Source organism: Echeneis naucrates, chromosome 1 (genome assembly GCF_900963305.1).
Source record: "Echeneis naucrates chromosome 1, fEcheNa1.1, whole genome shotgun sequence".
Taxonomy (NCBI): Eukaryota; Metazoa; Chordata; class Actinopteri; order Carangiformes; family Echeneidae; genus Echeneis; species Echeneis naucrates.
Genome location: NC_042511.1, coordinates 1,159,996 through 1,174,587, shown reverse-complemented (window position 1 = coordinate 1,174,587; position 14,592 = coordinate 1,159,996). Strand labels below are relative to the sequence as shown.

The 14,592-nt window shown below is 41.7% G+C and overlaps 2 protein-coding genes across 2 annotated transcripts; one reads left to right on the top strand and one right to left on the bottom strand.

Moving 5' to 3' along the window:
- Nucleotides 1-222: 222 nt before the first annotated feature.
- On the bottom strand, nt 223-3,540 carry LOC115038812 (butyrophilin subfamily 2 member A2-like). The gene is made up of 5 exons (XM_029497261.1): nt 3,115-3,540; nt 2,040-2,372; nt 1,884-1,935; nt 1,666-1,770; nt 223-1,401 (listed from the first exon to the last, which is right to left on the bottom strand). Exons 1-5 carry the CDS (start codon nt 3,179-3,181, stop codon nt 1,392-1,394), a joined length of 567 nt encoding a protein of 188 aa, XP_029353121.1. The 5' UTR covers nt 3,182-3,540; the 3' UTR covers nt 223-1,391.
- A 7,499-nt stretch (nt 3,541-11,039) lies between these two features.
- LOC115042036 (uncharacterized) lies at nt 11,040-13,201 on the top strand. The gene is made up of 5 exons (XM_029500078.1): nt 11,040-11,229; nt 12,032-12,364; nt 12,469-12,534; nt 12,648-12,749; nt 13,014-13,201. Exons 1-5 carry the CDS (start codon nt 11,163-11,165, stop codon nt 13,199-13,201), a joined length of 756 nt encoding a protein of 251 aa, XP_029355938.1. The 5' UTR covers nt 11,040-11,162.
- The last annotated feature ends 1,391 nt before the right edge of the window (nt 13,202-14,592 follow it).

Below are 14,592 nucleotides of genomic sequence, written 5' to 3'. Positions count from 1 at the left end.
GAAAGATGTGTGCAGTTTGTGATACCACAATAACAAGAATAAACTTTGTAGAAGTCGTACTGTTAAAGACTTTGTAGAAGTTTAGCCCTATTTGATAAAGTGTGGAGGTAGAAGTGGACAGAGAGCTGCTGATCAGCTGGAGAGGATTTATTTTGAGGAATGACAGAGAAATCCTGAACCTCAAAAAATAGCACGAAAGGACACAGACTATTTTAGTGCTTTATTTAAATTTTATAAAAAAAGGACAACATTTTGCATCAAAGGGATCAACGTAAAGCCTTCAATATCCATTTAGCAAAGATAATCACTTTATATTTTAGCATTTGATTTATAAATACAATAAAAGTTTTTCTTCCAGTGCAAACTCATGAGGAAAAGTGCAACAAAAACATTTTCCCATTTTTGTTCTGCATATTAACACAACACTTTGTCATATTGCACACCATACTCAGTACAGATGTCAAGAAGCTGCTGTAATCCAGCTCTACCCCAGGGACCCCTCTTTGCTTCAGTGTGAAGAGCCATCAAAAGCTTTGGGGGCATCTATAAAGCACATGAAGACATTCATTTCTGTCTCTGTAGCTGTTTACCATTTCTTTAACAGGACAGATACATAAGTCAGTAGCATGTTTTGGTTTAAATCCAAACTGACTGTCAGAAGATGAAATACTTTCAGATATTCGATCCAACAGGATCCCTTCCATGGTTTTAGACAGAACACTGGCTCAGGCTACAGGTCAATAGTTATCCATACTCCCAACTTTACACACATTGAATCTGGTATATATATATAAAATAATATTTAAAAAATCTAAATCTAAATGTATATCATCTGGATTAAAAAGAGTTTCAAATACAATGGAAATAGGAAAAAGAAATGAGAAATATATCCCACTTCTAAATAGCACCTCAAGGAGAACAAAGGGGAGTTTTAAGAAAAGAGGCAGATTGTTCTCTAAATTAGGCAGCACATCAGCCAGATTTAGGTTAGTTTTCAATACACTGACTGTCTGACCTGACAGCAGAGAGGCGAGACGGGGCACGACCACGGCGGGACTTCAGAACGGATCCTAAATAATCAGGCAGTGGAGTGAATCTGACGAGGAGGAAAAGTGTTTGAAGACTTTAAGCTTTTGGTCAGTAAAGTCTGTAGGACGTAACAACAATCCGACTGGTGCTGGTGTTAGTGAAGGCAGAAATATCAGAATCCCCATCATTCCTCTGTTACAGCAGCATGTCCCGTCCCTGTCCCCCCTGTAGCCCCCCAGGCTGCTCCTGATTCCCCTCCATGTGGTCCATCTGTATGGACACTGTTCATGAGACCTTCAGCCTCTCTGTAGATCATCTGCTGCCTCGGTGGTTCTTCTGTCCTTCTTCCTCTGAGTCTCATCTCACACGTCTCTGTGACAAAGAACTTTGTGTTAAATACAGTCGACGGATCAGAACAATAACGTGTTTCCACTTTTCAGGCTCCAATCTTTAACTTTCACACTAAAATATTGGATGGATTCACGTCTTTGAGCCTCCAAAGGTCACTGAAGAGAAACTGAGAAGTTTAGAGCTGAAACGTCTCGTTGACACAAAAAGGACACACAACAGCAGCTACAGACAAATTAGACTCCACAACACTGATGAAAAGTTAAAGAGCAGAACTTTGGAACTTACTGATTCTTCCACATTTCCACAGGACTCCAATAATAATGAACACAAGAACAGCAGCAGCACCAAGAACACCTCCAACCACAGCAGGAACATCCACCTTCTCTGGACCTGAAGGAAAATGAAACACAAACTCTCATGTTGTTACTGACTCTGCTGAGGATTTAACAGAAACAAGAAGATCTGACCATCTTCTACCCAAAGAACAAGCCACAGACATTCACCTGGATCTGTTGGGGTGGTGGGGGTCCTGATGGTCCGCTGAACTTTTTTTTACTGTTTCAGAGGAAAAACAAACTGTTTAAGTACGACTTCAAATCACAAATGTAGAATTTAGACAAACCCAAACACACTGACAGCATTAAATGAATCTGTCTTACCAACATCAAGGGTGACGTTAAAGGGAACGTTCCTTCCTCTGATATAAACAGTGTACAGTCCACGGTCACTGAGCTGCACTGAGGAGATCTGCAGGTTCAGGATTCCTCCTTTCAGGTCTTCATGATTCAGACTAAACCTGATGGAGTCTGCGTTGTCTTCACTGTGATCTTTCCCATCTCTATATGAGATGACTTCCTCGTTGAGGTTCGGTCTGCTGACTGATATCATCTCATCCTGCAGGTCCACAGTTTGATTCAGACGACACCGAATGGAAACAGTTTCACCTTCTTCTGTCTGGATCGGCTGAGGGGGACAGATGACGTCATTCTGTCCTGTGGACACAAACAGAAAACATTCAAACAGCTCTAAAAGACAAAGACGAGGATCACTTCTTACATTTAAACGCTGCAAACGCACAGAACTCAAGTCTTTAGTTGAAGTGCTGCCAAGTTTAAATGGAAAAATTAAACATCAAAACAAACAATAAGAAGTAAAAATGGAATCAAACAGAAAAAGAAGCTCATCGTTCTTTTCTCTGGATTTGTAGTTAAAAAGCTCTTTGGACAGTGTAGCGACCATCACACAAACAAAATTGGTCACAAGGCCTTGAGCAGGGAGATCTGTAGTCCAATTACAGTATTTATCAGGCTGTAGAACAAATGTAAGATAAACACAACATTAAGATACTCGTGCATTGACTACTGGACTTAGATGTTATGAAAAGAAAAGCGGTCAGCAGGAGTAAAGGCACCCTGCCTCACCTTTTCTCACCGCTGAATCACACTAACGGAGGCAGTCAGCGGCCTCTGGTGACGAGGGGACAACATGAGCCTGCATCAACGGCTCTACAATCAGGAGACTTTCCCCTCAGCTTTACTTTTAGTCTGCATGTTCATGATGACTGTGTTTTTAACTGTTAGAAATAAAAAGGCACTAACAGCCTCCCTCCCCCTCACATGTTCAGATGGTGCTTTTAAGTCGGAGAAGACGTTTTTGTACACCAATTCATCATTCTGTAAAATATCAATGAATTCATATTTATGCTTCAGATTTTAGTAATAATCATCAACTCACCGGCAGCACGAAGAGCAGCAGCAGCCAGCAGCAGAGTTCTGATGAGGAATAAAGCGGTCCGATTCATGAATGAATGAACAGAACCAGCCCGTCATGGAGTTCAGGAGGAGTTCTTATCCACCGCTGAATCCCGGGGATTTTCCAACGGGGCGGGGCTTGTTGACAACCAATCAGAGAGACGATAAAGCTTCTTCTTCTTGGATTAAAAGGCGGTTTCCAGAAGTCGTTATGGCTCTTTACCGCCACCGACTGGTGAGGAGTGTGGACCAAGATTATTACTTCGTCGTTCTATCTAAGGAAACTTTTACAATTTAAAAAAGCAAAGTTATATTCTTTTAATAAATCCAGTTCTTCTAAGATACTGAAACAAAGCGTCATAGCAGTTTTCACTCAATACTCTCTGTAGCATGACGGAACAAAGCTGTGACCTGTGACCTATTTTATTATATATATATATATATATATATATATATGTTAATGATTCATTTCTCATCTTGTCTCCAAGTTTCGGTGGTACTGAGACAAAAATCATATAAATCATATAACCTTCCACACTGAAGGTCTGTTGTTTCGTTGAATCAGACGACTTTGTATGAAGTGAACTTCACTTTATTTCAGACTAACCAGCAGAAGACGTTTTTTCTTCTGTTGGTTGTTACTTCACCTTTTTTGAACCACATGTGCTGCATCTGTTGCACAAAACCTTCAACCTCCGAGGTGCTTAAATCTGAGGTGCTTTATTTAGAGCTTTGATAAGTATGAGCCGTAACCACAGAGAGGCAGATACCACAGCGGTTTATCACCAAAGAGTTATGAAAGAAATGAAGCTTCCTTTTTGTCTGAACGTTTGGAGCAGCTGTCCCCAAATACAGGACAAATGTTTCAGCTGATAAAATAAATAAATCATTACTGTTGTACATAACAAAACACACAAAGACTGCAATTTTTGAGATGAGAGTTGTTAGTAATGACATTTAAGCCTTCAGAGAATGTGAGACTGTTGTGTGTACATTGTGTGTGTGTGTAAAAATTACATTTCTGCTAACAGCTTCAGAAAACAGTCATTAATGTAGTTCCTGACTAAAAATCAATGATTTTTAAATATATAATATATTTTGGCCGGTGAGTGCACACACAGGTCCAAAAAACATTTTATCCCGTTTATATATTCAAAATGAAATCAGAATCTTTAATGAATCTTTATAACGAGCTGCACATTCTGTTCATCACAGTGAATTTATATCAAATCTCAACGACCAGAAAGGAAATATTTTCAAAGTTTCAAAGCTCCGTCAGAAAACATGAAGAAATAAGAAATAACTCACCGAGACACAAAAAACCAGGAGAGAGTAACGAAGAGAGTCGGCTTCATGTCGGACGGATCCAGAAAACGGTTCGTTTGTGAGAGTGAACACAGAAAGAGGAAGTTTGGAGGTAGCTGAAGAATCACGGTGTCACAAAGAACACACACAGACACACACAGACACACAACACACACAGAACACACACAGACACACACAGACACACAACACACACAGAACACACACAGACACACAGACACACACAGAACACACACAGACACACAACACACACAGAACACACACAGACACACACAGACACACAACACACACAGAACACACACAGACACACACAGACACACAACACACACAGAACACACACAGACACACAGACACACACAGAACACACACAGACACACAACACACACAGAACACACACAGACACACACAGACACACAACACACACAGAACACACACAGACACACAGAACACACACAGACACACACAGACACACAGAACACACACAGAACACAGACACACACAGAACACACACAGACACACAGAACACACACAGAACACACACAGACACACACAGAACACAGACACACACAGAACACACACAGACACACAACACACACACAACACACACAGACACACACAGACACACACACAGAACACACACAAACACACACAGAACACACACAGACACACAGACACACACAGAACACACACTGACACACACAGAACACACACAGAACACACACAGACACACAGACACACACAGACACACTGACACACACAGAACACACACAGACACACACACAGAACACACACAGACACACACACACACAGACACACAACACACACAGAACACACACAGACACACACAGACACACACACAGACACACACAGACACACACAGACACAGACACACAGAAACACAAACACACACACACACACACACACAGACACACAGAACACACACAGACAAACACACAAACACAAACACACACACACACCGTTCCAAGAAGATGTTCATTCCATATCAAGTGACAGAAAACCTCACCAGCCGCTTTCTTTGCTGCTTATCTGTAACTTCACTCTGGTATCTAAAAATGTGATTTTCACAGTGGTTTTACAAAAACAACAAAAAGGAGAGTCATGTACATTTTATTTCATATTAAAATAAAAACTGTTCATGGCAATAAAACATCACAACACAAAACGACGGACGTCAGAGACGAGTGAGAAGGAAAAAGACAGCTCAGACCAAACAGCGGCTGATCTGATCCGTTTTTGGACGGATGTTGTGTTCACCTGCCGTCCGTTCTGCTGGATTCTGTTTACTTCAGGTTTTGAAAAAGGATTTGGTGAGCTTGAAACTACTTCCTTTAAGGGGTTATTTCTTTGTTACGGGCTCGGTAACAGCCCGGCTGAGTGTGGACTCTGTTGTGCATTTTGTGTGTTTTCATTCATGTAGTGTGTATTTAAGAAGCCAAAGTGCAGTCCACATTTGAACTGTCAAATAGAGTGAGAACCTGAAAGCTGAGTAACCTCAGGAAGAGATATGACAAACCACTAAAGAGTTTCTTTTCCTGCTGATGTGTGCACATGAGAAATGACTGTTTCGTTGTTCTTATTTCCTGTGAATATAATTATCTTTGTGCTCCTGATTCCTCCTGCTGTTGTTTGTTTATCTGTTTTTATCTGGTATCTGATTTCTGTTGTCAATATTTTCTCCAGTTAATTAAATATGTTGATTATTATCATAGTCTGATTATTATACCTGCAATATATGAATATTAGCTGTCAACCTCACACAGTGGGTAAAATGTTGTGCCGCAGTCTGTCAGGATTGGAAACAGGACTGCAGCCAGCACTACCACAAACATTGGCACCCCGCAGGGATCTGTCCTCGTATCTGTACTAAATTCTGCCAGGGAGAAATATATATAGTTTATAGTTTGTCAAACCAGGAAGCTTTTTGGGGAAAGTGACATTTTACTGGTTGTTTTTTTTTTTCTTTTTTTTCAGAATTAATCCTGATTGTCATCATTTTAAGAACAAGAAACAGTTTGACAAGGCAAAGGTATACAGAAATAAATTTAAATAAATGGCAATAAAGCTGTAAAAATAGAATTAAAGGTTTCAGCGTGAACAGATTTCTTTTTGTGTGTTTACAGAGTGAAACATGAGACCTTAATGTATAAATGTTTAAAAATACTAAATTCATGTTTTCATCAAAAGCTTTGACCTTCAGTAAAACCCCTGGTATGATCTCCTCTACCTCGGTGGATAGAGGTAAAAAACTCCTCCAGAATAAAATGCCCACTCCTCCACTGCAGCTGGATTTGTGACTTAAAATGACACCCCCATTAAAAGCCCTCCTCCAGTCGCTCTCGTTGTCTGTACTGCTGTGTGTTTCCTGCACTAACAAAATGCTCAACCTCTTAATCTCATCATTTTAAAAACAGCAGCTCTTTTTTTTTCAGCCCTGGCTCCGTTCAGGTTTAGGCTGCTGAGTTTAAAATCACCCATGAATGGAGAGATTAAAAAGGAAACTGCAGTAAAAACACAAATAAAAAGGAGGGATGGGCATAAAAACTGTTTAGACATCATCATCATTACTGAGGATTGAACTTGGCTCTTCCAACCAGTTTCCTCAGCCTGTAGATCTCCTGATCCGTCAGCACCTCTTCCAGATTTCCTGACTTACGGGTCAGAGGCTGACTGAATGAAGAGGTCCAGATCAGGGAAATACTCTTCAATCAGTGGGATTCTGGCACCTTTAGTTTTTTCTAAAAATGATTTAATTTCAGTTGGAGAGTAAAAACTAGGCTGCTCCTCCTGAGTCAGACACACGTTAGTCTGGAACTCCGTAACAGTTTCTTTCTCTTTCATTAACTTTTTGGTTTTTGTGCTTTTCTGTGAAGAGTCTGTACTCTTTCTTTTCTGTGACATCTTTAAAAATTCATCATCATCATCGATGAACTCCTCCATCACTGCCTCAGTGGATGACTTTTCACCGCTCTGTCTCTGTACTTTTACATTTTCATCATATTGCACCAGGGTGTCGTTAACACCTTCTACCGGGACCGGAGCCGGAGCCCCGACCTCCGGTTGGCACATCTGGCCGCTGCTCCCCCGGCCTTTAGTTTAGTTAGTTTCAATCGGTTTCTTCTCGAGCTGCTTCTCCAGCCCCGAGTCTTTCTAATGATCATCATTATTATTATTTACTATACGACCAAACTTTCTTATTCTTATTTAAATTACAACCCAACTTCTGTCTCTGAAGTTTCTGACGGTCAGACTTCTATACACCCCTACGACTACACTTTGCACGTTCCCGTGATGGTAATCAAATCAAATGAGATTTATTTGTGTAGCGACAAATCATAACAAACATTAAATCAAGGCACTTTACATACAGAGCAGGTCCAGACCAAACTCTTTATAAAATGATTTAAAGAGACCCAACAGATCCCCTGATGAGCAGGAAAATTTCCTTTAAGAGGCAGAAACTTCAGGCAAAACCAGGCTCGGGGCGGGGGGGTGGCCATCTGCCTCGACTGGTTGGGTTGAGAGAGCGTGAGAGAATGAGATAGAGTTAGGGTTGGGGGGGGGTGTTGTTACATGAAGTTCATGGAGTTGAGCTGTAGTACAGAATGGAGATGAGTCACCACCTGCAGGCTGAGGACAGGGAGAGAGAGGAGAGGAAAACATGGTTAGTAAATACAGTAAACGTGCTTAGAACTGGGAGAAATGGGGATTTTTAAGAAACATGGTTCTTATCAAGGGGGGGGGCATCAGGTCAGTGTTCTAGGGAGCGGAGTGGCCTACTAGGACAGTAAGGAACTATGAGCTCTCTGAGATATGATGGAGTTTGGCCATTAAGAGCTTTATACGTTAAAAGAAGGATTTTGAATTCTACTCTATATTTTACTGGCAGCCAATGAAGAGCAGCTAACACAGGAGAGATGTGATCTCTTTTCCTAGTTCCTGTTAATATTCGTGCAGCAGCGTTCTGAATCAACTGAAGGCCTTTTAGAGATTTGTTTGGACATCCAGATAGTAATGAGTTACAGTAGTCCAGCCTAGAAGTTACAAATGCATGGACTAGTTTTTCTGCATCATCCTGAGAAAAGATGTTTCTGATTTTCTTAATGTTTCTCAGGTGGAAGAAAGCTGCCCGACTAACTGGTTTTATGTGAGGGACAAAGGACATGTCCTGGTCAAAAATTACTCCAAGGATTCTTACAGTGGAGCTGGAAGTCAAAGTAATGCCGTCCAAACTGATGAGATGATTAGATAGTATTTTTCTGAGGTGCTTAGGACCGAGTACAATAACTTCTGTTTTGTCAGAGTTGAGAAGTAAAAAATTTCCAGTCATCCAGACTTTTATGTCTTCAAGACATGCCTGCAGTCTGACTATCTGACTGACTTCATTTGGCTTCATTGATAGGTACAGCTGAGTATCGTCTGCGTAGCAGTGGAAGTTGATGCTGTGTTTCCTGATAATGTTGCCTAGAGGAAGCAGATGAAGCGTAAAGAGGATTGGTCCAAGTACCGAACCCTGCGGGACTCCATGACTGACTACAGTACATGAGGAGGAGCTGTTAACATGAACAAACTGATGTCTATCTGATAAGTAGGATTTGAACCACCTTAGTGCAGTTCCTTTAATTCCAATTTCATGTTCCAGTCTCTGTAGTAAAATATTATGATCTATGGTGTCGAATGCAGCACTAAGATCTAGAAGGAGAAGTATGGAGGCTGATCCATTGTCTGAGGCCATTAGAATGTCATTGGAGACTTTAACCAGCTGTTTCTGTGCTATGATGGGCTCTAAATCCTGACTGAAACTCTTCAAACAAACTGTTCCCATCCAGATGCTCGTGTAGTTGTTTTGCTACAGCTTTCTCAATGATTTTAGAAATAAATGGAAGGTTTGATATGGGTCTATAGTTTGCCAAAACATCTGGATCAAGATTAGGCTTTTTAAGCTGGGGTTTGATGACCACGGTCTTAAGTGCCTGAGGTACATAACCCAGAAATAAAGTCAGATTAACCAAATCTAGAATGAACGGCTCAATTACATAAAAGATCTCTTTAAAGAGGCTAGTTGGTACTGGGTCTAATAGACAGGTTGACGGTCTGGATGATGAAACTATAGAAGCTAGCTCTGAGAGATTTAGAGGTGAGAATGATTCCAGATGTAAAAGAGGCGTTGCAGCTGATTCAGCAGTTGCTGTATTCAGTAGGAGATTTTTATCTAACGTAGGCAAGAGCTGATAAATTCTTTCTCTGATCGTGAGAATTTTGTCTGTAAAAAAGTTAATAAAATCATCACTGCTTAGAGCTAAGGGGATCACTGGTTCAACTGAGCTATGGCTCTCTGTCAGCCTGGCTACAGTGCTGAAGAGAAACCTGGGGTTGTTCTTGTTTTCTTCTATGAGTGCTGAGTAATATGAACTTCTAGCACTGCAGAGAGCTTTTTTATACGTTTTTAGGCTTATATCTTTCCAGGCTCTGTGAGACTCTTCTGACTTACTGGAACGCCAGTTTCTTTCTAATTTCCTTGATGTCTGCTTCAAGGTACGGATTTGGTAACTATACCAGGGAGCCAGCCTCCTCAGATTGAATACTTTCTTTTTGAGAGGGGCAGCATTATCAAGATTCGAACGCAGTGTGGCCATAGTGCTAATCACAAGGTCATCAACCTTGTTGGCATTGTTGGGAATGATGACCAAATGTTTTCTTTAAATTTAGCCACAGCAGCTTCAGATAAACATCTTCTATAGCTGAATTTATTCCTCAATGCTGTGCAGCCCATTAAAGTAAACTCAAATGTAATAAGGTAATGGTCAGACAGGAGAGAATTTTGGGGAAGAATTGTTAGCTTGTCAATTTTAATGCCATAAGTTAGAACAACATCAAGGATATGATTGTAGAAGTGAGTGGGTTCATTCACATGCTGGGAAAAGCCAATTGAGTCTAGTAGGGAAAGAAACCCAGAACTAAGGCTGTCGCTTTCTACATCAACATGTATATTGAAATCTCCCAGAATAATGATTTTATCTGTACTAAGTACTAACTCTGATATAAACTCAGAAAACTCTGATAGGAATTCTGAGTACGGACCAGGTGGACGGTATACTGTAACTAACAGAACTGGTTTTTCACCTTTCCAGTCTGAGTGGGAAAGACTAAGAGTGAGGCTTTCAAAAGACCTGCAGCCAGATTTTGGTCTGGGGTTGATAAGTATGATTGATAGAATATCACAGCCACCCCCCGACCTGTGGTACGAGGGATATGACAATTAACATGAGAGACTGAGACTGTTCTGACTCCATAAAAGTCAGCAATAGATGGACCAAGATGTTGACTGAGCCGAAGAAAGAATGAAACAAATGAAAGGTGGGAAATAATAAGTGAAATCAGGAGGCCTCCTGCTGTTTGTTTAAATGTAAGAAGTGATCCTCGTCTTTGTCTTTTAGAGCTGAATGTTGTCTGTTTGTGTCCACAGGACAGAATGACGTCATCTGTCCCAAAAAGCTGATCCAGGGAGAAGAAAACTGTACCTGTAGGTTTACCTACCTGAGGTGTGACGTCACTTGAGGGCGGGGCCTCCGGTGTCAAATACACCTGGCCGCGCGTTAAAGCTCAGACTGAGCTCATCCTCCTGTTATTACCGGGTAGCTACGAGATCTGTCTGAACTCAGAAGCCTCGACGACAGTTCCTCCTCATTCATGGATCGGACCGCTTTATTCCTCATCAGAACTCTGCTGCTGGCTGCTGCTCCTCTTCGTGCTGCCGGTGAGTTGATGATTATGATTATTAAAATGTGGTCGTGATCAGAAAATCATGATCGGTGGCCGGTGAACGACACGGAGGAGGTCAGTCAGGTGTTGTTTCTTGATGGACACCACCTAAACATGTATTCATTGATGGTGTACAAAAACTTGTCGAACTTAAAAACACCATTTGAACATGTGAGGGGGGAAACACGGTGACGTGCGGGCCGCTCTCTGATTGGCTGAGGGGAACAGCCAATCTGCTGATCAAGTTTCCGTCAATAACAACAGCAGGAAGTGACGCCACAAGACTGAGCCTTCAAAATAGGGGCGGAGATATTCTGCCATGAAAATACCTACAGTTATCCGGATCGACTGGACCTTTGTGAGATCACTTCCGGTTCGACGGGACCTTTGTGAGCTCACTTCCGGTTCGACTGGACCATTATTCTGTGACCAGCTGTGAAATATAATATGGCTCCTTTGCTTTTATTCTGAAGGCTTCATGCACAGACTTTCACTGAGCGGCAGGAAGTCCACCAAATCAAGAAGCTGACTGAACTGTCTGCTGTTTATTCTGGAGTTATTTCTTACAGATCTAAATCTGTTTTTTGAGCTCGGCTCATTGGCGTGTTTATTGTCCATCTGATATAAATACATAATAAATAAATAAATACTGGACACACGGCAGCAGGTCAGTGTTCAGTGTGGACTGAAGACTGAAGGGACAAAGAGAACACTTTGAAGACCTTCAGCTTTCTGTATGTCTGCAGTGTTTAAAGAGGACAATTTATTGTCCAAGTGTTGTCTGTTTGCGTCCACAGGACAGCATGACGTCATCTGTCCCCCTCAGCCGATCCAGACAGAAGAAGGTGAAACTGTTTCCATTCGGTGTCGTCTGAATCAAACTGTGGACCTGCAGGATGAGATGATATCAGTCAGCAGACCGAACCTCAACGAGGAAGTCATCTCATATAGAGATGGGAAAGATCACAGTGAAGACAACGCAGACTCCAACAGGTTTAGTCTGAATCATGAAGACCTGAAAGGAGGAATCCTGAACCTGCAGATCTCCTCAGTGCAGCTCAGTGACCGTGGACTGTACACTGTTTATATCAGAGGAAGGAACGTTCCCTTTAACGTCACCCTTGATGTTGGTAAGACAGATTCATTTAATGCTGTCAGTGTGTTTGGGTTTGTCTAAATTCTACATTTGTGATTTGAAGTCGTACTTAAACAGTTTGTTTTTCCTCTGAAACAGTAGAAAAAGGCCAACTGACAGCTGATCACACGACCATCAGGACCCCCACCACCCCAACAGATCCAGGTGAATGTCTGTGGCTTGTTCTTTGGGTAGAAGATGGTCAGATCTTCTTGTTTCTGTTAAATCCTCAGCAGAGTCAGTAACAACATGAGAGTTTGTGTTTCATTTTCCTTCAGGTCCAGAGAAGGTGGATGTTCCTGCTGTGGTCGGAGGTGTTCTTGGTGCTGCTGTTCTTGTGTTCATTATTATTGGAGTCCTGTGGAAATGTGGAGGAATCAGTAAGTTCCAAAGTTCTGCTCTTTAACATTTCATCAGTGTTGTGGAGTCTAATTTGTCTGTAGCTGCTGTTGTGTGTCCTTTTTGTGTCAACGAGAAGTTTCAGCTCTAAACTTCTCAGTTTCTCTTCAGTGACTTTTGGAGGCTCAAAGACGTGAATCCATCCAATATTTTAGTGTGAAAGTTAAAGATTGGAGCCTGAAAAGTGGAAACACGTTATTGTTCTGATCCGTCGACTGTATTTAACACAAAGTTCTTTGTCACAGAGACGTGTGAGATGAGACTCAGAGGAAGAAGGACAGAAGAACCACCGAGGCAGCAGATGATCTACAGAGAGGCTGAAGGTCTCATGAACGGTGTCCATACAGATGGACCACATGGAGGGGAATCAGGAGCAGCCTGGGGGGCTACAGGGGGGACAGGGACGGGACATGCTGCTGTAACAGAGGAATGATGGGGAACATCCATGATCAGGATTCTGATATTTTCATTTCTATTATATTCTGTTATATTTCTATATTTTTTATTTCTATTTATAAATTTATATTGTGTTCATAAAACATGTAAACACAAATATACAGAAATAAAAACTATTTTTCTCTTAACCTTCCTATTGTGTTCACCCCCCCACACACACACTTTAAATTGACTGGCCTGTTTTAACACGTAATGTAAAAAAGAAAGCCAGAGACTAAACTCTTCAACATGAAGGTGTGTGTGTGTGTGAAGGCCTTACAAACACAGGGCCAAACCTGTGAGTCGTCCCAATCCGTACCGACCACAGCTGTTACACTAGCAGGATTTTAGCCAGCCAAACAAAGCGCCCTCAGAGTGTTACAGAGGAGGTGACCCACCGACCGGAGCCTGTGGCCGGGGTGGGAACGGGACGGAGCCCCGCTCGGATCAGGCCAACATTTCTGTGTTAAAACACTCTGAGCTGCTGAGTTTAGTGTTTCCATGAGCTGAAACTTATAATCATCAAAGTGACACAAATCAGCCTGTGTGTAATGAAGCTGCCACTTTCTGATTATTGTGGACTTTATTGAGCTCCAGCAGCAGGAAGGACCTCCTGGGCTACCTGAAGATAACAAACAGCGTCTGAATGAATTGTAAAAAGTTGTGTCACTAAGAAGGACAGAAGATGTCTGCAGGAGTGTCCAGCTGTGAAGAAAACAGATACAGAAGTCCAGTTTAAGGTTGATTTATTTGGCTGTGGTCTGTAACAACTACACAACGTAACCATCAGTCAGACAAACACAATGAGAGGACTGTATTCAGTACTCAGGTGTATCAGACGGATCATATAACAAAAATCAATCACCTCACATGAGGCACACACAGCAACACTGAGCTTATTGTCCTTTTTATAATGTCTTATCTTTTCTTCTACACAGCAAACCATCCAAATCAAATGTAGCCCCAAACCAGAACAAAGTGCCACCACTTTTCACAGAGCAGGTCTGTGTTGTTTCCAGGTTTTCCTGATCAGTCACAGACGGTTCTGTGTTCTCTTTGAGCCTACCATGGTTCTGTTGGTGTCGACCTGCTCTGTACGTAAAGTGTCCCGATGTAACTTTCTTATGATTTGTCGCTGCACAAATGAATCTGATTCTATTTGATCTTAATTCTATCTAATAAAACCTCGTATTCACATAAAACGACGACAGTTTCTTCCTTTAGCAGTGAATGCACCACTCGTCTTCTCCTTCCTCGCTAAGTTTGAGCTCAGCCTCGCAGTAACAGTCCTTACGTAAGAAATACAAACCACACGGAGCGACCCGCGATAAAATGATGCGACATGTTCGGATTTAGCTGCCGTGTATCGGCAGTTCTGCAGTGCGGCGT